At 44.2% G+C, this 21,251-nt stretch overlaps 6 protein-coding genes across 6 annotated transcripts; 4 read left to right on the top strand and 2 right to left on the bottom strand.

Moving 5' to 3' along the window:
• Window positions 1-8: 8 nt before the first annotated feature.
• On the bottom strand, window positions 9-3,168 carry K450DRAFT_249713 (uncharacterized protein). Its single transcript, XM_051590445.1, has 12 exons — window positions 3,091-3,168; window positions 2,328-3,006; window positions 2,247-2,267; window positions 2,068-2,187; window positions 1,767-1,992; window positions 1,518-1,703; window positions 1,424-1,459; window positions 1,267-1,362; window positions 1,140-1,178; window positions 906-1,058; window positions 704-844; window positions 9-638 (listed from the first exon to the last, which is right to left on the bottom strand). Exons 2-12 carry the CDS (start codon window positions 2,894-2,896, stop codon window positions 48-50), a joined length of 2,178 nt encoding a protein of 725 aa, XP_051442885.1. The 5' UTR covers window positions 2,897-3,006; window positions 3,091-3,168; the 3' UTR covers window positions 9-47.
• Window positions 3,169-4,352: 1,184 nt separating this feature from the next.
• Window positions 4,353-5,856, top strand: K450DRAFT_249707 (uncharacterized protein). The gene is made up of 4 exons (XM_051590444.1): window positions 4,353-4,914; window positions 4,986-5,207; window positions 5,278-5,314; window positions 5,385-5,856. Exons 1-4 carry the CDS (start codon window positions 4,592-4,594, stop codon window positions 5,691-5,693), a joined length of 891 nt encoding a protein of 296 aa, XP_051442884.1. The 5' UTR covers window positions 4,353-4,591; the 3' UTR covers window positions 5,694-5,856.
• A 1-nt stretch (window position 5,857) lies between these two features.
• K450DRAFT_249700 (uncharacterized protein) lies at window positions 5,858-7,131 on the top strand. The gene is made up of 3 exons (XM_051590443.1): window positions 5,858-6,230; window positions 6,291-6,376; window positions 6,444-7,131. The coding sequence occupies exons 1-3, from the start codon at window positions 6,065-6,067 to the stop codon at window positions 6,798-6,800; spliced, it is 609 nt and encodes a 202-aa protein (XP_051442883.1). The 5' UTR covers window positions 5,858-6,064; the 3' UTR covers window positions 6,801-7,131.
• A 331-nt stretch (window positions 7,132-7,462) lies between these two features.
• On the bottom strand, window positions 7,463-8,008 carry K450DRAFT_273384 (uncharacterized protein; the record flags this gene model as incomplete). The annotated part of the gene is made up of 1 exon (XM_051593084.1): window positions 7,463-8,008. The coding sequence occupies one exon, from the start codon at window positions 8,006-8,008 to the stop codon at window positions 7,463-7,465; it is 546 nt and encodes a 181-aa protein (XP_051442882.1).
• A 486-nt stretch (window positions 8,009-8,494) lies between these two features.
• Window positions 8,495-12,443, top strand: K450DRAFT_249687 (uncharacterized protein). The gene is made up of 10 exons (XM_051590442.1): window positions 8,495-9,188; window positions 9,260-9,782; window positions 9,860-10,495; window positions 10,561-10,637; window positions 10,714-10,869; window positions 10,934-11,129; window positions 11,209-11,588; window positions 11,657-11,838; window positions 11,923-12,018; window positions 12,167-12,443. The coding sequence occupies exons 1-10, from the start codon at window positions 8,706-8,708 to the stop codon at window positions 12,273-12,275; spliced, it is 2,838 nt and encodes a 945-aa protein (XP_051442881.1). The 5' UTR covers window positions 8,495-8,705; the 3' UTR covers window positions 12,276-12,443.
• Window positions 12,164-18,508, top strand: K450DRAFT_249683 (uncharacterized protein). The gene is made up of 4 exons (XM_051590441.1): window positions 12,164-12,940; window positions 13,009-15,156; window positions 15,220-18,227; window positions 18,306-18,508. The coding sequence occupies exons 1-4, from the start codon at window positions 12,612-12,614 to the stop codon at window positions 18,401-18,403; spliced, it is 5,583 nt and encodes a 1,860-aa protein (XP_051442880.1). The 5' UTR covers window positions 12,164-12,611; the 3' UTR covers window positions 18,404-18,508.
• The last annotated feature ends 2,743 nt before the right edge of the window (window positions 18,509-21,251 follow it).

Below are 21,251 nucleotides of genomic sequence, written 5' to 3'. Positions count from 1 at the left end.
ATGATAAAGCTCCCAAATACTAGTACTTCAATTTATTTCATATTGCTTCAAGCTCCTTGTGAGAGTTGAACATTGCTAATGATACCTTTAAATCCGGCTCCAATTTTTTGAATTGGTGCGGCAAAGGACATATTGGCTGTTTGCATGTAATCTCCCCAAATATCCAAGACGGTGTACCAATATCTAGGGGTTTTTTCCTGGTTAATGTAAGCGTATGTAACTTCTCTAGTGGCGTGGATTTCGACCTTGGTTGCCTTGTGCAAGGGCATAGAGTAATTCAAAGAATAGAGCTGTCCTGTAACATTCCATGTAAGGTCATTGGCCAGTAATACTGAATCTGTGCCTGAAAACAGGACACCGCTCAAGCTGGTAGGGTTGACAGTGAAACTGAGAGTGTAGGGTGGACCCATTGAGCCGATTGGGGTGGTGATATAGCTTTTGGAAGAGCCTTCAAAAGTTGCGCCGGAATCACTGAATTTGACATTTTTAGCGCTTGCTTCGTAGTGATTTCCACTCTTGTCTGTGACTTGACCATGCTTCGTCTTTTTGAAGTCATAACTAACAACCGTTTTGCCTTTACTGGCTACAACTCGGTTCAGGTTTTGCCCTGGTGCGACCTGGTTCAATAGCGGGTACAGCTTAAAGTACAAAATCGCTGATTCAGTATTTGATACACGCATTACTTGAGTTTGCTAATACTTACCGAATCAAACTCGCTGCGAGTAAGGGCTGACGATCCTGAACCGGACCATGTCTTTAAGCCCAACGTGGCAAGACTGCGAGCAAAGGAGTAATAAACCTCAAGTTTGGTGGTAGCGTTGTTACCCCAGTCATTCCATAAAGGCTATTGGGATGAAGGTTAGCCAGTCAATGCAAACAATCAAATTTATCATCGTTTTTCATACCATAATAGATCCGCGAAGGCGAGGTTCATCAACTGCAGTGTTGTTACTGGAATCCTTGGCGTCGAAAATATTGGGAGCCCAGCCATTTCCACCTGGAGCACCGGTCCACATTATATCTTGATTCAACTCTTGTGGAAAGCTGGTTTCGCCACTCTAATTATTAATGGCGCATTAACATTGAGTTCAACCAACCAGTCAAGTCGAAAGACAAATGTTGAGGTTTTCTAGCCTTACCGATTTTCCATCCAAATACAAGAAAGATTGCTCAGAGTTCTACCAGTCAAAAGAAAAAATGAGCATATACATTGTTATTAGTGCTTTAGACGCCGCGTCAGTGTACATTGCGTAAGCTACTACTTACAATAACGTTATATCCTTCCTTCATCAAATTGACTGGGATATCATCGCTTGGAAAATCCCAGTGTTGGATAGTGACTTTGGTAGATATCTTTTTGGTCTGATAATACCTGTTGGTTACTGTCCAATTGACGTACTGACAATACACAAATTTGACTTACCTTGCTAGGCTCATTTGTTCCCCAAACTCGAATGCTCTGTTAACAGTAAGATGAATAATTTTACTTTCTGTCTAAAAGTGTCTGCTCTACTAACCTTTCCAGATTGCTGATGAATGTAGTCCGCCATGGTATTGACAAAGTCAATGTAGTCGTTGGCCAGACTGGCATCGTATTCGTCAGCTCCGATAGAAACTTCGCTGCCATAGAACCAAGGAAGAAATTCTTTCCAAATGGACTTGATAGTTGGAATCATTTCTGGTTGAGTAATGTTCATATTATCCTATGTCAGGCATGTAAGTACGTTGTTCCATTTACCGTCAATCTATGGCCCCACTGTACTTACCGGGGTTCCTTGGATCATGAGCTCTGGCTTCCATTGTGTTATAGCCAAAGCGTGTCCAGGAGACTCAATCTCAGGAACAACAGTGACACCGTAGCTCAAACACTTGGATTGCAACCATTGAAAATCTTTTTTGCTCCACGTCTCGTTCTTAGGTCGAGATAGACCTTCCAACGGTGATCCTGGTTCGGCTTGGAAGCGAAATCCTGCGTAAAGCTTTTGCCACTCACTGCCAAAAAAGAAATGTCAGCAGATTCCAATGAAAAGTGCATATAGAAAAGCTTTGAATAGGAATAATACTCGCGCATTTGGGCCATAGAGGTAAGCAGGGTTCCACAAGTTATCAACAGCATGAACATGGAATTCATTTATCTTCCAGAATGAGGCATACACACAGAGATCGCTGAGAAACTCGACATCAAACCTGCAAAAATGTATTAGCCTAGCTCCCCAACTGGCTGAATGACTAAACTGCCTTCTTACCAATGCCGACCGGCGTCTAACCTACGATGAAGCGTTAGAAGTTTTCCATCGGTCTAATCAGCATTGAAGCATACAACTTACATAAATCCACGTACTTCCCATCCAGGAACGTCGACACCACTGCCTGCGGGAATAGTTACGTGGGAGGAATGCTGTTTCTGATGAATGGCAACCTGTTGGAGTACGCTTCTGGTTCCCCAGAATGTACCAATCGCGGAAGATCCACTAATCTTAATTATGTCTTGATTGATGTCTAGCTCGTATGCCTCATCGGTAGCATTACCATTATGGTACTTGTACTTCTTAGCCAAGGTTTGAGGGAGTACAGTCAAATAGATTGCATTGCCGAACTTTCTCTGGTTCTTGGAAGAGTCTGTACGGACACGGATAGACTTGAGGCCAGCGATTTCAGACAAATCGCTACTGAAAGTATGAGCATAATCCAGGAGAGATGGTGAATGCTTGTCTGCCTTTACATTGGCGAATTTGGCATCCACGACAATCTCAGTCTTGGACGAGAGCTGGAATCCAGTCGCATGTTTGGCTTCTTTGAAGTTGGTTAAGGAGGGAATTTGAGGCAGAATGGTGGCATGAATGCAAGTGACGCAAAGGAGCGTCACCAGCAGCCAAAGGGATTCTTGCAATTTCATAAGGAACGAATATTTGATAAGGAAGTATGCCCCTGAATACCGGTGCTTTTAAATTGATTCTTGGATGGTAGTGGACCCTGTATGAACCTTAAAGTGCCACAATCATATCCCTGTACGCCAAGCAGTCAGAATCGAATGTTAAAGCAGCAACTGCTCGACCGTTGCTATCTCGGTGTCTAAAAAAAGTTACCCACGTTCTTCTTGGCGATACGACAAGTTAAAATCTTATCATTCGAATGTATGAACGCAACTCGCTTAAACACACATCCTGTTGTATGAAACCGAAGCTGTAACGACGAAATTTGCAATGACAAGTTATAAGGCATGTCAATATTTTGTCAGGCTCTTCGTTTCCTGTAAGCGAATAGTTCGATTTAAGAGAATTCGTTTAAATGTGTTTCTGTGATACTTGTCCCTGGTGAATCGGAGAAGTGGCATTGAAAGGACGAAATGCACAATGCATTTTTGACAGCCATGTGTCTTGATAACATTCTATCCGTTTTCTCCGAATCTATGAAGATAGGCAAACTCCGCACCGAGATTTGGTTGATGGAGAAAAGTTCTTTACAAAAAGAGAAGTTAGAGATGTGAAGGGTCCCGCTTCCTTATGCAGTTTCAGACGGCTCGGACGCAAGAGTACTGATTTGGACCATTTGCCCATCTCAGAATAAAGCGCGCTCTGTATGTGAGTTGAACAATTTTTCCCGCGCATCATTAATGCTCATGCTAAACGAAATCTCCTCCTACTGTATTGCAAAGTCTTCTGCTTTGTATATGGTCTGTCGGACGTATGTCATCACTGCATCTCTGAAAATAGGTGTGTTCCATGTTGAGAGCTGGCCGTATCAAGAAAAGATGGTATATGTCTGCATAATCATCACAACTCCTCTCGATCGTCACCAAAAATTAACTCGGAATTGGAAAACTAGCAATCGCCGCTTTGCATGATGCGCTTATCGAAAGCAGGACGCCATGTTCAGGCTTTGTGGCCATTTGTAAACCGGCCTTTTGGATTTTAGACTAGCGGGCTTGTTGTTTTTTTTAAAAATGAGAGCGAATGCACTAGTAACAATCTCAAGTCTCGGTATTTCATTATTGCAAATGGTATGTACATTGGACTGTATTATGTAAATGTCTTCCGCTACTCACTTACAGATAATGTGTTCTCTTCGAGGTCAATATTACCGCTACAAGTAAAAGTGCGAAACTGGTCTTGATGCCTATGGACAGAACTAAACCTGGCGTTCAAGGTCTTTCGAATTACAGCATACTGCCTAACTAGTGACACAACACCTCATTATTGAGGAAGTGTCACATTTTCCCGTGGATTCCCATGCAGCTCCGTTCAGACTTATACACCAACTTGGGAAATATCAGCACCGAGCCAGATAGGTGATATAGAACTGAGTAAGTGTTGGATGTGGAGCTGCTATTAGGGGTTTGGTTCATAGCTATAATCCTAAGTGAAATAAGTGACTCCTTTCTTCTCGGTTTTGATTGTTAGCAACACCGCGCACAACCCTGTAGGAAAGAGATATTGCAATATACCTGGTGCAACCCAACGCCGCCTCTGGCAATTAAACAAGCTTGCAATGGTATGTCCACATATATTGTTACATATGAACTTATGTTGATCAATCTCCTATATAAAAAGTTGAATCATATCCTGCTCCATTGTCTTCACACAATTTACCAATGGTTGCGCGTTCTGCAGTATTTTTATCCGCTCTCCTTGCGCAATGCTGGACATTGCAAGCCCACTTGGCTGTTTGGACACCTGCTATGTATGGCCAAGACCGTGCAAATCCCAACAGCAACAAGGCCGTTCAACCTCTCCAAGACTATACCTTTAAAGAATGGTGGTGGCACGGCTCTATGGATGATAAGCCAGATAAAAATGCCGTTTTCCATCTCCCAGCCGGTGGAAAAGCCGATCTGGAAATTGCTGATAACAAGGCATTTACCAGCATGGGAGCGCATGGACTTTTCCCCAACCCTAGAACGGCCCCAGTTCCATGGTACGTAGGCTGATCATGTATGGTCACACTTACCGACTGAATGAAAAATTTAAATGCTGGATGTTTCACAGGACCAACACTGACAATGGATGGGGTAATATGCACGCTGTTCATCGTCAAGATGTCGCTGGATGCGCTCTCGGTATTGCCTACAAAGACAAGCCAGAGGACGTTAAGCCTGAGGATTTCGTCATCTTCTCCGTTGTTCATGACTGTCCTGCCAGACAATTGCAGAGCTTTGATATCCCCGACCTTCCCAAGTGCCCCAACGGCAAATGTCAATGTTCTTGGTTGTAAGTACCCAAATTGAAATGACTGTGTTTCATTCCAACCTAATCTAACCTGATTCCTGTATCCAAAAAGCTGGATCCACAAGTCTATTGGTGGCACTGACCAAATGGTGAGTCCGTTTACAATGCTTCAATGGGTCGCACCATGTGCTTACTGGTTTTTTTTTATGGTTGCTATAGTATATGACACCATTTGTCTGCGACGTTAAAAATTCTACAACCACCAAGAAGCTCGGCAAGCCCATTCCTCCCGTCAAGTGTGATACCAACAAGGCCAAATGCATTGTTGGCGCAAAGCAGCCTATGTACTGGAAAAACAAAGAAGGAAACAACATGTTTGAGCCTGGACATTATGCTCCTACCTACAGCAATGCTTACAACTACAAGGAAGGTGCCCAGAACGATATCTTCCAAAATGGCCATGCTGCCGGTAGTAAGAAGACCACCAAGAAGGCTACAACCACGGCAACCAAGACCAAATCCAAGTAAGCTGAAGCACGCTAGATAGGTTAGACGTAGTACCGATAGTTTTGTACGCTGGATATATAGACTTTTTCTTAATAGTAAAAGCGTCGTAGCTGGAATGGTCCATATTTAGCAGTGCGTAAAGAACTGATCTACACTATCTGTCGGTGGCTCATTCGAATAAACTTTTGAATCAGCTCAAGCTAATGAAGCAATGCAAGGATAATGCTTCAGTTCATTTATTGAGGATGCAGGCATGTCAAAAGATTCGCTATAAGTACTAAGCAAAAGAAACAACAGGCACGTCAGATTTGAAACAATCCACGTGCGGAAGAAAATTAAGGCCGCAGTGCGAACTGACACTATTCACTTTTTCGTTTTCACCCTAAACTGACATGTCGGATACTGAGATAGAATTGAAGTGGAAAGGTCACAAATACGACGTCAATTTCGATGAATTCCCTAATGGACTAGAACAGGCGACGTTGGGAGATCTAAAGGAGAAATGCAAGAAGATTACCGGAGTTCCTGTGAATGCCATGAAGCTGCTGGCATCTGGTGGTAAGTTTTGATTCATTTCCCCGGTACGTAGCTGGATTTCAACTGACATTCATCCTGCAGCTGTTATGAAGGACGACTCATCACCTTTATCTTTATACGGACTGCGGGCGGGTTCCAAGATATTGATGCTGGGTCAGAGACCGAATGTAAGTGCAAAGTGCAAGCTTATGGACTTTTTCTTTGCATGGTACTGATCCAATGGATTAGGCAAAGCAGACAGAACAGACAGCGTCAGGTAATCCTGAGGAAGCTAGTCTTGTTACGCGTATCCAGCATATCATGCAGGAGGTGAATCATGACTTTGGCACAAAAATGAAGGAATACGAGCAAGAGGTTGGCCGATTTTTGTCGTCTGGACAGCAAGATCCTAAGACTAAAAAGAAGTTACAAGACACCGGAGCGTACCTCTCTGAGAAATTAATGCAAGCCCTCTTTGCGTTGGATGGAATTCAATGCCAACCTGGATTCCATACTGCACGACAAAAGCGAAAGGAGAGCGTCAATTTTGCACAAGACCTACACGACCGCGTTGATCAAATCAAGGGTCTGTTGAAGACAGCTAGTTTGTAAAACCCCAACATTCATTAATACTGTATAGAATCAACATCAGCTTATAGACGGTATCGATGGCCGAAAATTTTAAACATTGAGATTCTAGAACGAGTCGTGGTGTACAATAAATATGAACAAAGAATTTTAAGCGTCATCAAGATGAAGGTTATCGTTAACACGGTATGGGTGGCCGACATTTTGAATCATTGGATTTTAAACCAGTCGTGATGTACAATAAAATAGGAACGACCGTCATTATGTTCCAATGAGTTATCACCCGCTAGGGTTGTACACGGTAAGCATGGCCGAAAATTTCCCAAATATGAAGGAAATCATGATGGCTCATCAGTATGAACACACAAGCGAGCGACATGATGGGTCACATATGGAATAGATTTTTCGTCCACTACATGAAAGTGAAGGACGGGTTACGACATGCTCGAGTTACTTTGTGTTATCTGTAATAGACATTGACCTGCCTCCATCACTTTGTATTATCTGTATCAGACATTGACCTGCCAAGTGAAACATAGAGAATTTTTTCTTTGTTGTGGAAGTTTATTTTGAGACGGCCGGTAGAGAGAAAAAAGGATTCAGAGAGGAAGAAAGGAAAACTACCCTTAATAAAATAAGAAAAAAAAAACAACAAACACAAAGCAGGTCAATGGGTAAGAGAAAATTCAAGGAAACAATACAAAGTCTTCTTCAAAGGGAGGCAAGTCATCAAAGGATGACAATGGAGAACCAGGTGGAGACAACAATCCAGCCATACTAAGGGTATTGGTACGAGTGGAAGCAGTCCAGTTTTCCATGTCATCCAAAATGTCCTGATCCGAAGCTAGTTGAGGAATAGGTTCTTGTTCATAATGAATAGTGTCATCAATGGATTTAGTAGAGAACTGGTAAAGAGGCGGAGGAGAAGAATTAAAAGCGACAGGAGAAACGTCAGGCTTTGGAAGGGGACGACGAAAAGCTGAACGACGAGAAGACTTTTTGGAGATGGGAGTAGACAGAGTCGAGTGCGTGTAATAGAGGGAATCCGGTGAGACAGAGCGATGATTATACAGGGGGTAACGACGATGGGAATGGTGGTTGATAGGCTTTTTTATGGCGGGCGCCTCAAGTTGGCGGATAGAAAATCCGGCGGTACGGTGGCCTGTCTCAAGGCAGTATTCTGAAGGCCGGTAGTGGCCAACAGGTGGCCATACGGCGGGGGAAAGCGACATGGTGCGGGTTTGGCTTGAAGGCAAGTCTGTTCTTGGAACATAGTCTGGCTGTGTAAGGTAGTCATGGTATGAATTGGATGAAATAAAGGTGCGATTAATTTGAAGAGATGAAATTGTAGCTGCTGTAAGGCGAGATGAAGGGATGATTTGGATGGGAATCAAACGGTGGGGGTGTGAGCGGACGAAATCAGCTGCAGAGCGAGAGCTGATAATCTATAGCACAGGGGCGGGTTTGTCTCTCCTTGGAGATGGATTCGGTGGGACTCTTTCTACACGCGCTGGCACTCACAACAAAGAGGTTGTTGAGGTGCGGGTTGAGGGGGAAATGGGTAGGGTAGAAGAAGGGTTGGGCGACACTGGAAAAGCCGATGATGTTCTCTAAATAAAGTGGGTAAATTTTTCCATCCCCCGCTTGGGCGTGACGTGAGACCAACCTCTGGCTGCAGGCTTTTATCTTCCCACTTTTCTCTTTCTCTTTTTCCTTCAGGCACACCACGTATCGCCGGTACTTTCTGCCATTTATTTGCTTCAAGAACTTCACCATGCGATGTCGCTTGCCTGGATTTCTTCACCCAACGTTATGCCATGACATGACCTTGCAGCTCCCGAAAAGGCAACTCGCAGCTCACTGGGTCACACACACCCCGTGGTTATTTGGGCACGTGACCTTCAGCGGTTCTCCTGCCGCTGGGGTCGGATGCTAAAATGCTGGCAGTCAGGTTCTGACATGGACCATTCTGCGAATCACGACCGTTCGCAAAGAACCATGTCCGGTCGAACACCCCAACATGCTATGAGTTCCTCTTCTCTACACCACACAAGAAGGCCATCGGCACGCCGTCGTACCTCTTCAACCCGTCAACATTCTCGTCAAAGTAGTTCGTCCAACCTGGTGACCTCCGGTCGCAAACAGCTGAAGCGATCCCAGTCGTCCAAGCATCATACCGCCCGACACTCTGGAGCCTCGTCTTCTTTTGATTCAAACGATGAAGAAAGTCACACGGATGATAGTAAACGATACAGACCATCTACTTCCCGAAGGCATAGTAAGGACGATGATATCAGCAACCATGAAAATGATGAGAACGATGAAAGTATACCTGAACAAGAGGAGGAGGAGGAAGAAGAAGAACGAGACGATGACAGCGATAGAGAGATGACGTTGAAGGATAGACAAGATGTAAGTCAGGGTTCAATTGCAGCGGTGGGTGGGGATCTTTTGTCATTAACTCCTCTATGATCACTTTATAGGCTATGAATAAATCCCATCCTTTCGGTTTGCCTATATGGAAGCCAGCATTATACAAGAAATCACGCTCTGTGGTGCGTAGAGCCAACAGCGCTCTTCATTCTGCACCCACCACCACACCGGAACTATTTCTCTACCCTGGTAATATTCTATGGGCCATTGTATTTGGATGGTGGCTGGCGCTTGTTATGCATATACTCTCCTTGTTAGTATTACTTGTGCCACCAGATGGTTACAAGTATGCTTCAGTTCTACGTGGTCTAGCAAATTATCTGTTTTGGCCTTTTGGAAAATATGTACAACGATTGGTCGACATTGAACCCGAGTCCTTGTCCAACTACGACAATCGCCAGCTTTCAGAAGACAGTCAAGGTGATTCGGATATGGATGAGGATCTGGGTCTGATTAGTGGACGCCGTCACAAACGCAAGAACCGTTTAGAGACATTCAAAGACAATACAAAAGAACTCTTGTCACTTGGTCCCGGTGGTTGGGCATTTTACTTCTTGTTTTACACAATTCTTGGTATGCATTCAGACGGTATTCTCAGCTATATTGGTGCCATAACTCATCAAATTTGTTCTTTGTTCGTCTATATTTAGCTCCTCTCCAACTCTTCGTGTCGGCAATTTGCTGGGGGTGTGTTATTACCATCCCCATGGCAAAGTTGACCTATGTTCTAACCCGGCATCTCCGAAAACATCCCCTCAGTTTGCGATTTAAATCAAGCGGCTCAACCCTTATGCCATCCTCGTCTTCGTTTAACAAACGAACAGTTATTCTACTGTGCACCTATCAAGCTATCGGATTACAGTATTATAAGTATACCTATGATGGAATCAACATTATCTTCATCAACTTGCTACCCGTGGCTTTCTTCGTCATCTTTGACGAAAACGTCCTTCACGAAAGATTTCCAAACGCTTGGTTCACCAGTGCTTCGTTTGTGTTCATGCTGGGTCTGGGCTCTGTCATTCCCCTGTCGTACTTCATTGGAATGGCTGTCAGTTCCATTTCTGCACAGTCAAGTATGGGACTGGGCGCGGTGATCAATGCTACATTCGGTTCCATCATCGAAATTATCCTGTACAGTGTCGCTTTGATGCGAGGTAAAAGCGCCTTGGTGGAAGGGTCTCTGATTGGAAGTTTTCTTGCTGGTGTTTTGTTAATGCCAGGGTGCTCTATGTTAAGTGGAGCGGTGAAGCGCAAAGAGCAAAAGTTCAATGCTAAGAGCGCAGGTATGTATGGTGCATGTTGTGTATTGTTCATGGCAAACATCTGATGCCCCTTTTCTTTATTTCAGGAGTCACTTCAACTATGTTGATTATGGCCATTATTGCTGCGCTGACACCTACTCTGTTTTATCAAATGTATGGAAGTGTAAGTAAAAAGCGGATGTTGTTTATTTATTTTTTTACCAGGAATATCCATAGCTTAACCCGTCTATGCCAAACAGTTTGAACTTCGATGCACCGGTTGTCCCGAATCACCACAAAATGATGTATTTGCTTGTTCAAGATGTTATTATGACCAGATGAACCCTGCCATGGATCCTGTGTACCAGAACAGCGTCAAGCCACTGATGTGGTTGTGTGCCTTAGTCCTTCCCACTGTAAGTGATGTTTTGACCTATATGTCTCTCCGGTGGATCCTTTGTTAACCTTCCTTTTCGCTAGGCATACTTCATTGCTCTCGTTTTCAGTTTACACACGCATGCTGACATGGTGTGGTCCAGTTCTCACGCACAGCACGGCAATGAAGATTCCAATTACCGCAAACTTCTTCCTACTCATATCATCTCCCAACTCGTTCATCTCAGTCACAACCAGTCTCAAACCGACCTGCGCAATGGTCAAGTCAACTCGACTGGTGGTAGGTGTTGTCATGGTCCATGAGGATATTAGCCCACGCACTGACTTTCTCATTTTTTATGCTATGCTCTCCATGACAGATCCATCCACTGCCTTCAATCTTCCCTACAATACTTCCCATGTTGCTGTGGTTACTACCAATCCTTTGCGATCTGGTAGCTTGGATGAAAATCGGAATGATATCACGGCCGAGAATCTTAACGAAAACCTGGCCCAGAGTATTCCATCCTCTGTTCCACCAGTCACATGGGTACATGCAAGAGAACCTGAGGAAGATGAGGACGAAGAGGCAGCTGGACATGATTCTCCTAACTGGAGCAAATCAAAGTCATTCACTATTTTATTCGGATGTACGTTATTGTACAGTCTTATTGCTGAGATATTAGTAGACACCGTCGATACTGTGATGGACTCATTGGCTATTGACGAAAAGTTTTTGGGTTTGACTTTATTTGCATTGGTAAGCAACCGCATTTTTTTATCATCAGATTGCCTTAGTAGAAAACCAACATCTCACTTCTCTTGTAGGTACCAAATATCACAGAGTTTATGAACGCCATTTCTTTTGCATTGAATGGAAACATTGTTTTGTCGCTTGAAATTGGTTCTGCATATGCTCTGCAGGTCTGTCTCATCCAGATCCCTGCCATGGTTGGCTTTTCCCTGTGGTACAATTGGGGCATGATGGATGTATCTCAATATACTTTCACGTAAGTGGTATTTCACATGGAGACTGAGGGTTGTATTAGTGTTGCATCACCTAAAGCTTTGCTCACACCCCATGTTCTTTGTAGCCTGGTATTCCCAAGATGGGATGCTATATGTGTTATATTTTCTGTGTTTTTGTTAACATACACATATCAAGAAGGAAAAAGTAACTATTTCAAAGGGTAAGGTTTACTTTTTTCTGTTTTCGTTGTTCATCAAAAAGGAGCAACACCTCGCCATGAGAACTTTTTGCACGAGGCGGAAGAGGTTACTAACTTGAAGTTTTCTACATTCTTTCGTTTTTGGGTTTATTTATTGTGGACGACATAGATCGATATTGATCCTCAGCTACTTTGTATTGATGGCTGGCTTCTACTTGACTCCTCCATCCGCTTCCCATAGCGTTTTAGACGGAAGTCCTACGCTTATGAGATCCTAGAAAAGAACTCTTCCCATCCCATTTTGATGCAACACAAATTCTGTAGAAAAGAATACAAATTCAAATAATTAAATCAAAACACCATAGGGTTAAAAATGCATTTAGCAGGAACCTCCTGGCTTTTGCTAAATATGCGCGTCTTGTCAATCAATCAAACCTCTCTCCTTGATCCTCCCCCCTCATCTTCAGGGCAACAAAATGAAACAATGGGTGGATGAGACCAACCATCTAAATTAATTGCTCGTATTTTCCACTGATATTGGAAGGCTGAATTCGATGCATTCCTCTTCTTGTTCTTAGTCTTGTTGATCGGAGCAGCGACTGTGTTGCCTTAAGATGGATTCTAACTCGACAGTCGAAGCAAGTAAACCAGACATATGCGGCCTGCCGAATCCCACAGAGGAGTCGATTGTCTCGGCACTGCATATGCGATTCAAGCGAGACTTGCCTTACACTCGTATTGGAGCACATCATCTCATTGTTGTAAACACTTACAAAGCCGTGGAGAGTGTGAACGACGCCTCTCTTACACAGTACGCCGCCACCGTCTACCGTGACCTCGACACTACCGATCCACCTCAGCTTCAACCTCACATCTATGATTTAGCCGCTCGTGTGTACTACCAATTGAGAAGAGCAAGCGAAGACCAAAGTATTGTGCTGAGGTAAACGTCAAACGCCTAAAACCCTCTTCTTTTTATACTTGATTTGACATTGCCCTTATTTTCTGCAGCGGTGTTACAGGGTCTGGAAAAACCACTAGTCAAGGTCATCTTCTGAAGCAGCTTCTTCAACTGTCAAGTCACAGTAAGAAAGCATTGAAATTGCAAAAGCAAATTGTCAATGCGCAAACCATTTTGCAACAGTTCGGATCGGCTAGAACGGTTCAGAATACTTCTGCTTCTGGGTTTGGCCAGTTTCAGGAACTTCAGTATAACGAGCGTGGCAGAATCATTGGTTTGAAAACCATGACTTACAACCTGGATCGCTCAAGACTGACCCAGGTGCCACAAAACGAACGTAACTTTCATGTATTTTACTCTCTTTTGTCTGGAACAAGCACAGAAGAACGTACAGCTCTCCGAATCAATCATGCACCAGAGTATTTTGCCTACTTGAGCCAGACCCGAAACACAAAGGTAATTGACGCAGGCGATCAAATTGCATTTGGCGACCTCAAGGCTGCGTTGAAGGTGTGTGGATTTAAGTCGAAAACCGTCACCCAGCTTTTCCAAGTTTTGGCAGCCATTTTACACCTTGGCAATTTGCAATTTGTCGACCCTGCCTCTGATGCTCAAGACTCTTGTTCAGTAAAGAATACAGAGGAATTGGACATAATCGCTGGCATTTTAGGTGTATCGCCGTCCAAATTGGAGTCCACCATCACGTACCACCTTCGCTACGTCGGAAAGGAGCTATGCACGGCATTCTTGAACGCTCAAGCTGCTGCGCAACAACGAGATGCCATTTCCAGAGCAATGTATGGAGCAATATTCAACTGGATTGTTGAGACGATCAACACAAAGCTATGTTGCCCAGAGGAAGAAGTGTGCAATTTTGTTGGCATATTGGACCAATTTGGGTTTCAAAATTTTAAATCCAATCGATTCGAACACTTCACCGTCAATGTTGCAAACGAGGCCATCAATAATTTCTTAGCGCAGGAACAGCCACGAGAGAGGTTGATGGCCGAAGACGGTGTATCTATGCCTACCATTACTCCTCCTGCTAGCGGCAATTGTATGGCACTTCTCACTGGAAGCGCTACTGGCGTTCCTCGTACTATTGGAGGACTCATTGGCACCATCGACAAAGAATCAAAACGATACCTTGTTAACGAGACCGATGCGACAGACGCCAATCTTTTGGGTTTGCTTGACAAATTGTATAGCTCCCATGTTGGTTACGCCAAGTCCAGCCAAACTTTTACATTCGGCATCAATCATTATTCCGAACCAGTCTACTACTCCATCGACTCGTTTCTTGAGAAAAACACGGACAACGTGTCTCCTGATTTCATCAATCTCCTTCGATCCAGCAGTTCTAATGACTTCGTTCTCAATTTGTTTCAAAACGACAACCTGGCTACAAAGTCACATCCGCATGACGATAGGACCATCATCAAGGCTCAGCTTCCCACCAGATCCATGAGAGCACCGTCCATGAAACGACCAACCATTGAGATAGATGAAACGAATGACAAACCCAAGGATAAAATAGAAAGTCCACAGGCTGAAGACAGAGAGGCCACAAGCATGACAAGCGCTTTAGATCAACTTGGTGAAACGCTTTCTAGTTTAATTACCTCAATTGAAGGAACACGCATCTATAAAGTTCTTCATATCCGTCCAAATGACCTTCAAGCTCCTGACCAGTTCAATATAAGCAAGGTCAAAATGCAAGTTCGTGGTCTCCAAATTCTCGATTTACACACTCGTTGCTCCGTCAATTACTCGGTCATGTATCCCATTCCTGAATTCGTATCGCATTATGCGTCACTTCCGTCCATGACAACGGATGGAACTGAGCGAGACCGCGTGACGCACCTGATAGAACAGCACAATTGGACGCAACAACAGGTATTTGTTGGCAACGACAACGTCTGGTTAGAATTTTATGCATGGAAATCCATTGAGGACACCATACGTCGCCAAGAAAAAGAGTATCGCTTGAATCAGAAGGCTGCGGTTGTTGGCCACTCTCCTGCTGGCGGCTTCTTATCACCCAACACAGCCAACAATGGAATGTCTCTTCTGCCACCTCATCCTGACTTTCATGATGACAGGGGAAGTTACATTGAGAGCGACGATGAAGCAAAGAAGTACGAAGGTAGTCAATGGGGAGAAGAATCAGACTGGGGAGGCAAAGTTGCGGCGGATGGGTAAGTATCATTGAGTGATGATCAGAATCGCTGGCATGTCATATTGAATTCTCTTTACGTCAGGTATGGGCCAAATCTGGATATGAGCCAAATGGTTGACGATTACTCTCCAGTGCAACAAGAGCAGGTGGAAGAGGTGCCCATCACCACCGTGCGTCTTTGGTGGGTCCGATTTGTCTGGCTACTGACATGGTGGATCCCAAGTACATTCCTCAAGTGGTGTGGTGGAATGAAGCGTGAAGACGTTCGAATGGCATGGCGTGAAAAAGTGGTACTTTGCTTTTTGATCTTCATGTTTTCGGCTTCTACTTTGTTCTTCATTGCTGTATTTGGTGAACTGGTTTGTCCTGGTACGAAGTCACTTTATTCGGTGCAGGATGTTGCCAACCATAATCTACTCAATGACTTTTACGTCAGTGTCCGTGGTAAAGTGTACGATGTCACTAGATTTGCTGTAACAGATCACGGAACCACTGTCTATGCGAGCACACAATCCGCTATGGAACCTCTTGCTGGTCATGATTTGTCTAGTTCATTCCCTATACCCTTGACCGCTGGATGTCCTGGTTTAGTCACCGACGACACTATCAAGATTACACCAAATGAAACAGCCATCATCTCCTCTTTTGTTCACCTTTCGGGCAACCAGCAACCCGACATTCATCTCGACAAAATGAAGGACAAGAATTGGATCTGGGATTATTTCATGCCTGTTATGAATTTATACAAGAAAGGCGATCTGGTTATCCCTATGAAGACCATACAGGGTGATTTCAACGGCTGGGGTAGATTGATTGTATCTATTAATGACAAAGTTTACGATATAACGGACTACATGAGCACAGCCAAGCTGTTTCCTTCTTACGCTCCCACCCAGCCCAACTATCGGTTCCTAGATCCAGTGGTGGAAACGATATTCACCAAGTTTGGAGGCACGGATGCCACAGCCGAGTGGAACAAGTACAAGAAATCCATGACGCCAGAAAAGCTGGCTCAAAATCAAAATTGTCTTGATAATGTATTTTACATCGGAAGGCTGGATTATCGTGATGATGCAAGGTGTACATTTACCAATTACCTTCTCCTGGCCTTTGCGCTTGTGATGTGTTTCGTCACGTTGATCAAGTTCCTGGCGGCACTTCAGTTTGGCGGCGTACCTACTCCAGAGCAGTATGACAAGTTCGTCATCTGCCAAGTACCTTGTTATACCGAAGACGAAGAATCCATTCGAAAGACCATCAACTCCATTACTGTCATGGAATATGACGATAAGCGAAAGCTCATTTTCTTGATTGCCGATGGTATGATTATGGGAAGCGGTAACGACAGACCTACGCCTCGTATTGTCCTAGACATCCTTGGACATAATCCCAAGTTAGACCCTGAACCTCTCATGTTCAAATCTATTGGAGAAGGAAGTAAGCAGTTAAACTACGGCAAGGTGTACTCAGGATTATACGAGCATGAAGGCCACGTTGTGCCCTATGTTGTTGTGGTCAAGGTAGGCAAGGCATCGGAACGGTCCAAGCCCGGTAACCGAGGAAAACGAGACTCTCAAATTATCTGCATGAACTTCTTGAACAAAGTTCATTTTGAATCGGAAATGACCCCACTGGAGTTGGAGATGTACCATCAGATCAAGAACGTCATTGGCGTAGATCCAAGCTTTTACGAATATGTGCTCATGATCGACGCTGACACCGAAGTCATGCCGGACGCCTTAACGAGAATGATATCTTGCTTGCTTCATGATGGAAAGATCATTGGTATATGTGGCGAAACCAGTCTTGGTAACGAAGATAATAGCTGGACGACCATGATTCAAGTCTATGAATACTACATATCTCACCATCTTTCCAAAGCCTTTGAATCGCTTTTTGGCTCTGTCACTTGTCTACCTGGCTGTTTTTGCATGTACAGAATCAGGACCCCTAACAAGAACCTACCTCTCATCATATCTCCCCAAGTCATCCAAGAATACTCGGAAAATCATGTTGATACCTTGCACAAGAAAAATTTGTTGCATCTTGGTGAGGATCGATATCTAACCACCCTCATGATGAAGCACTTTCCTCAGTACAAGATGACGTTTACACCGCATGCACAATGTAAGACCATTGCTCCTGACCGATGGAGCGTTCTTCTATCTCAACGCCGACGTTGGATCAATTCCACTATCCACAACTTGCTGGAATTAGTCTTACTGCCAGAACTATGTGGATTTTGTTGTTTCTCCATGCGCTTCGTGGTCATGATCGACCTGGTCGGTACATTAACGCTTCCTTCCTCCGTCATCTACCTGGTTTACCTCGTCTATGTGGTTATAAGCAAAACAGGGCCGATTCCACTGATTGCTCTCTGTATGTTGGCTGGTATTTATGGCTTACAGGCTTTGATCTTCATCATAAAGCGACAGTGGCAACATATTGGATGGATGATTATCTATATTTTCGCCATTCCTATCTTCTCTTTCTTCATCCCCATTTATGCTTTCTGGCATTTTGACGATTTCTCATGGGGTAATACCCGTGTGGTGGTGGGAGACAAAAAGAAACAGATCATTGTGGCCGACGATGAGAAATTCGATGAAAAGATGATCCCCTTGAAGAAGTGGAGTACATATGAACATGAATTGTGGGAAGCAGGATCAACTGGCTCCAAAGAAACTGAAAAAACAGGGTTGACAGCTCATACTTATCGCTCGTATCATACCCAAATGTCGCAAGGAACCGATTATCGAAACCGACAAGGCCAAGACTTTGATTATTACCGTGATTCCGTGAAAACTCACAAGAAAGGTAGACAGTCGAATGCTGGCGCACATAGCCCTTATGCTGCGTCTTACGCCGGCTCAGATTACTTGCAAATGCCGCCGAAAGCCATGTCTGTTCATAGTTACGGAGGAGTTCCTGATCACCTACTTGATCCTCGGGGAAGTACTTACTCCATTCCAGCCTTGAGCAATCATAGTATCCACAGCTTGACCGGAGTGCCTACTGATGCTGAAATTGTTGCTGAAATACGCAACATCCTTGCCACTGCCAACCTTATGACCGTGACCAAGAAGCAGGGTAAGTCATATGTGACCATTGAAAAGCTTTTTAGAGCGCGCGAAATTGTGTACTGATGCTTCTCTTTTTTGTTTTTAGTGCGTGAACAGCTCTCGCTGTTCTTTGGAGTAGACTTGGCCAGCAAAAAGGAGTTTATTAGTGTGACAATTGAAAGTATTCTTCAAGGCCGAATGTAAAAAATGAGATATATATCAGCCAAGATCCCATCCCATCTTCCTATACTGTGCTGTGAATGTGTCAAATTTGGCAGGCTTACACACGATCTGCATGTACCCAGTCCTCTTACTAGGGCCAAAAAATCCGAGTTGAGAATGTAAATGAAAGCTTTATACAAATGAAAAATTACCATAATATACTGTTTCTCTCAAGAAACACAGAACAATGTCTACATGTCTATATCACTTTTTTCCAAGTCGTTATTGTCACTTTGCTCCTTGTCCGACTCAACTTCCAATGCATCTTCCTTGGATTCTGTTTCCTCTTCTTCATCCACATGTATGGATGCCTGGTAGCGAAGAAGTGACGTCTTGGCAGTCGTCAATGAGCTTCCAAGTTCTGTGAGGGCAATCTTGTAGTCGTCGACAAATGGTTCTAGGGTAGGTCGTTGGACCTTGAGGTTTTTCACATCGGAGAGGTGGCCGCCTTTGCGTAGCATTTCCTTGAAGTGACGTGCTTCTTGCTGCTCTACGAGGGTATAGGCATCACCTTCACGACCAGCACGAGCCGTACGACCAACACGATGGATGTATTTTTTCATGTACAAAGGCACGTCATACGAGATGACTGTATCGACCGCATCCAAATCAATACCACGACCAATCAAATCGGAACAAATCAACCTATGGTCAGATGTTAGCGTGGGCGGCACTCTATCAGAGCAGCCAATGAATCAATACTTACAATCGAATCTCGCCTTGTTTGAACTTCTTCAGTATGGATCGTCGAGCTGACTGTGTGAGGTCACTAGAGTACTCTGCTGCCACTATTTTTCCATCGTCCTGTTTTCCGTGGGCTCGCTCAAAGAATGTAATAAGCATGAACAATCTGTGTGCGGATTCGACGGATTTGGTAAAGCAGAGGGCGGCCTTGACATTCAAGTTATACAGCAAATGTAAAACAAGCATAGGCTTCTGTTCGCTGGGACAGACAATCATGTATTCCTAGAGTCCAACGTCAGTGCTCCATTCTAAAAACCTATATTCCCTGAATTGATTCAATAGCTTACCTTCAGTGTCTCTGGTGTAGTGTACTTCTCGCCGCTACCGTCGTCATCCTTTCCAATCTGACCTTGAGATCGAACAGCAACGTATTGAGGGTTGGTCAAGTGTAGTCCGGCAATCTTGGCAGGATTTTTCGTCAGTGTCGCTGAGAACAGTAGTTTTTGTACGCAAGGCATTTTGGGGGTATCAATGTCAGAAACGGGGAGCTCAAAGTGAGATTCTAAATAGGATGGCGCAATAGCATCATGAATGGGTACACTGAAAAGTAGTGTTAGCATTGGACGGTGGAAAATAAGATGCAGTCAGAAACCTGTCCATACTTGAGAGAGTCTCGCTGCAGATGGTCGGCAGGAAGACGGTGTTCCATTTTTTGTGGTTGAGTGGCGCGAAGAATATGAGTGAGCCAGTCTTGATAGCTCTGATTAAGAAGACGATCAGCTTCATCAATAACCAAGAACCGTAAATGCTGAAGTGAAAAGTTGGGTGTGGCATTCAAATGATCGATCAAACGACCTGGTGTGGCAATTAGAATATCGATTTTGCTCGATCCGCCCAGCAGACTGAATAGCTGAGGTTAGTGTCGATAGCACTACGGTATATGACTTAATGCTGTATCCTACCTGTCATCCATGTTATCCACGATTTGTGCTTGCTCTTGAGCAAAGGAGTGGTGACCAGTGGCCGTTGCAATCTTAAAAGAAAGAAAATTTAGAATAGGCTATATGCATAATGACACCCACACGAGTCACAATTCTACATACCTTCAATCCAGTGCCTTTGGTGACAGCCTCAAAAGTCTCGCGCACCTGACTGACCAAATCACGCGTAGGAAGAACTACCAACGCTCGAAGCCGGGTTACCACTCTCGTTGAAAGGATCTAGCAAAGTAATATATTTTTCAGCAGCTGAACCCAACGCCTATTTTCAGCATTCATTGTATGGATCGACTTACCTGAACAATAGGAATGACATAGGCAAGGGTTTTGCCTGAACCAGTGGGTGCTGAAACGCACAAATCACCAGGTGGACGTCGACTATCGTACAATGATGGTGATTTCAAAAAGATTGGTACAACAGCTGTTTGTACTGGAGAGCAAAAAACAGGGTAAGCATATGAAAACGCGATAGATCCACTTCAAAAATCTAAACTCACCAGCAAAAAATTCGTCAATGCCTTGTTCGCGGCAACGTTCCAGCAAATTCTTAGATAAACCTGACATTTCTGCAAGAGGAGTCGTCTGGCCTTGCTCAATGATGGTGGGGTGGGCCAGCCAGTATGGGATACCCATTGATTTGAGTTGAGCAATATCCTTCACGTCGGGTTCAGTTGGCGTGAAATCGGGAAACGCTTGGAGCATGGATTCTTCCTCTGCAACTTCCTCTAACGTTCCTGCTTCCTCTACTAATTCATCCGGAGTGGGTGGTATTAATCTGTCTGACTCAGCTACGTCTTCCTCAACAACCTCCATTTCTTCCAGTGCCTCTGCCTGAAGTGGTTCGTCTTGCTTCACCTTCTTCTTTTTTGGCTTATTTCGTTTCGCCTTCTTAGATTCAGTTTCCTCTACAAGCGCTGAATCCAAATCAGCAGTGGTGTCATTGTCGACCGTGGTGTCTACCACAGGCTGTTCTACCTCCATAGTAGCCAGTTCTTCTTGAGGTAAGGCCTCGTCGTCGCCTTGATCAGCACCTGTCTGCTTTCGTTTCTTGCTGACTCTCTCATTAAGTTTGGACAAACGATCTAAACGCTTCTCGTAAGATCGTTCGTCATTTTCGGACTCGTCATGGCGAGCAATGGAGAACATGA

The sequence above is a fragment of the Umbelopsis ramanniana genome (assembly GCF_025399195.1).
Source record: "Umbelopsis ramanniana AG unplaced genomic scaffold K450scaffold_44, whole genome shotgun sequence".
NCBI classification, from domain to species: Eukaryota; Fungi; Mucoromycota; class Umbelopsidomycetes; order Umbelopsidales; family Umbelopsidaceae; genus Umbelopsis; species Umbelopsis ramanniana.
The sequence above is the reverse complement of the archived record's forward strand: the minus strand, read 5'-3'. Positions and strand labels throughout refer to the sequence as shown.

Coding starts and splice junctions, on each gene's coding strand:
- K450DRAFT_249713 (XM_051590445.1), bottom strand. CDS start 2,896: ATGAAATTGCAAGAATCCCTTTGGCTGCTGGTGACGCTCCTTTGCGTC. Junction 1,059..1,139: donor TGTATTTGGATGGAAAATCG/GTAAGGCTAGAA, acceptor ATTAATAATTAG/AGTGGCGAAACCAGCTTTCC. Junction 845..905: donor GCCTTCGCGGATCTATTATG/GTATGAAAAACG, acceptor TCATCCCAATAG/CCTTTATGGAATGACTGGGG.
- K450DRAFT_249707 (XM_051590444.1), top strand. CDS start 4,592: ATGGTTGCGCGTTCTGCAGTATTTTTATCCGCTCTCCTTGCGCAATGC. Junction 4,915..4,985: donor AGAACGGCCCCAGTTCCATG/GTACGTAGGCTG, acceptor GATGTTTCACAG/GACCAACACTGACAATGGAT. Junction 5,208..5,277: donor AAATGTCAATGTTCTTGGTT/GTAAGTACCCAA, acceptor GTATCCAAAAAG/CTGGATCCACAAGTCTATTG.
- K450DRAFT_249700 (XM_051590443.1), top strand. CDS start 6,065: ATGTCGGATACTGAGATAGAATTGAAGTGGAAAGGTCACAAATACGAC. Junction 6,231..6,290: donor GAAGCTGCTGGCATCTGGTG/GTAAGTTTTGAT, acceptor TTCATCCTGCAG/CTGTTATGAAGGACGACTCA. Junction 6,377..6,443: donor TGCTGGGTCAGAGACCGAAT/GTAAGTGCAAAG, acceptor GATTAGGCAAAG/CAGACAGAACAGACAGCGTC.
- K450DRAFT_249687 (XM_051590442.1), top strand. CDS start 8,706: ATGCTAAAATGCTGGCAGTCAGGTTCTGACATGGACCATTCTGCGAAT. Junction 9,189..9,259: donor CGTTGAAGGATAGACAAGAT/GTAAGTCAGGGT, acceptor ATCACTTTATAG/GCTATGAATAAATCCCATCC. Junction 11,589..11,656: donor GTTTGACTTTATTTGCATTG/GTAAGCAACCGC, acceptor CTTCTCTTGTAG/GTACCAAATATCACAGAGTT.
- K450DRAFT_249683 (XM_051590441.1), top strand. CDS start 12,612: ATGGATTCTAACTCGACAGTCGAAGCAAGTAAACCAGACATATGCGGC. Junction 12,941..13,008: donor GACCAAAGTATTGTGCTGAG/GTAAACGTCAAA, acceptor TATTTTCTGCAG/CGGTGTTACAGGGTCTGGAA. Junction 15,157..15,219: donor GGCAAAGTTGCGGCGGATGG/GTAAGTATCATT, acceptor TCTTTACGTCAG/GTATGGGCCAAATCTGGATA.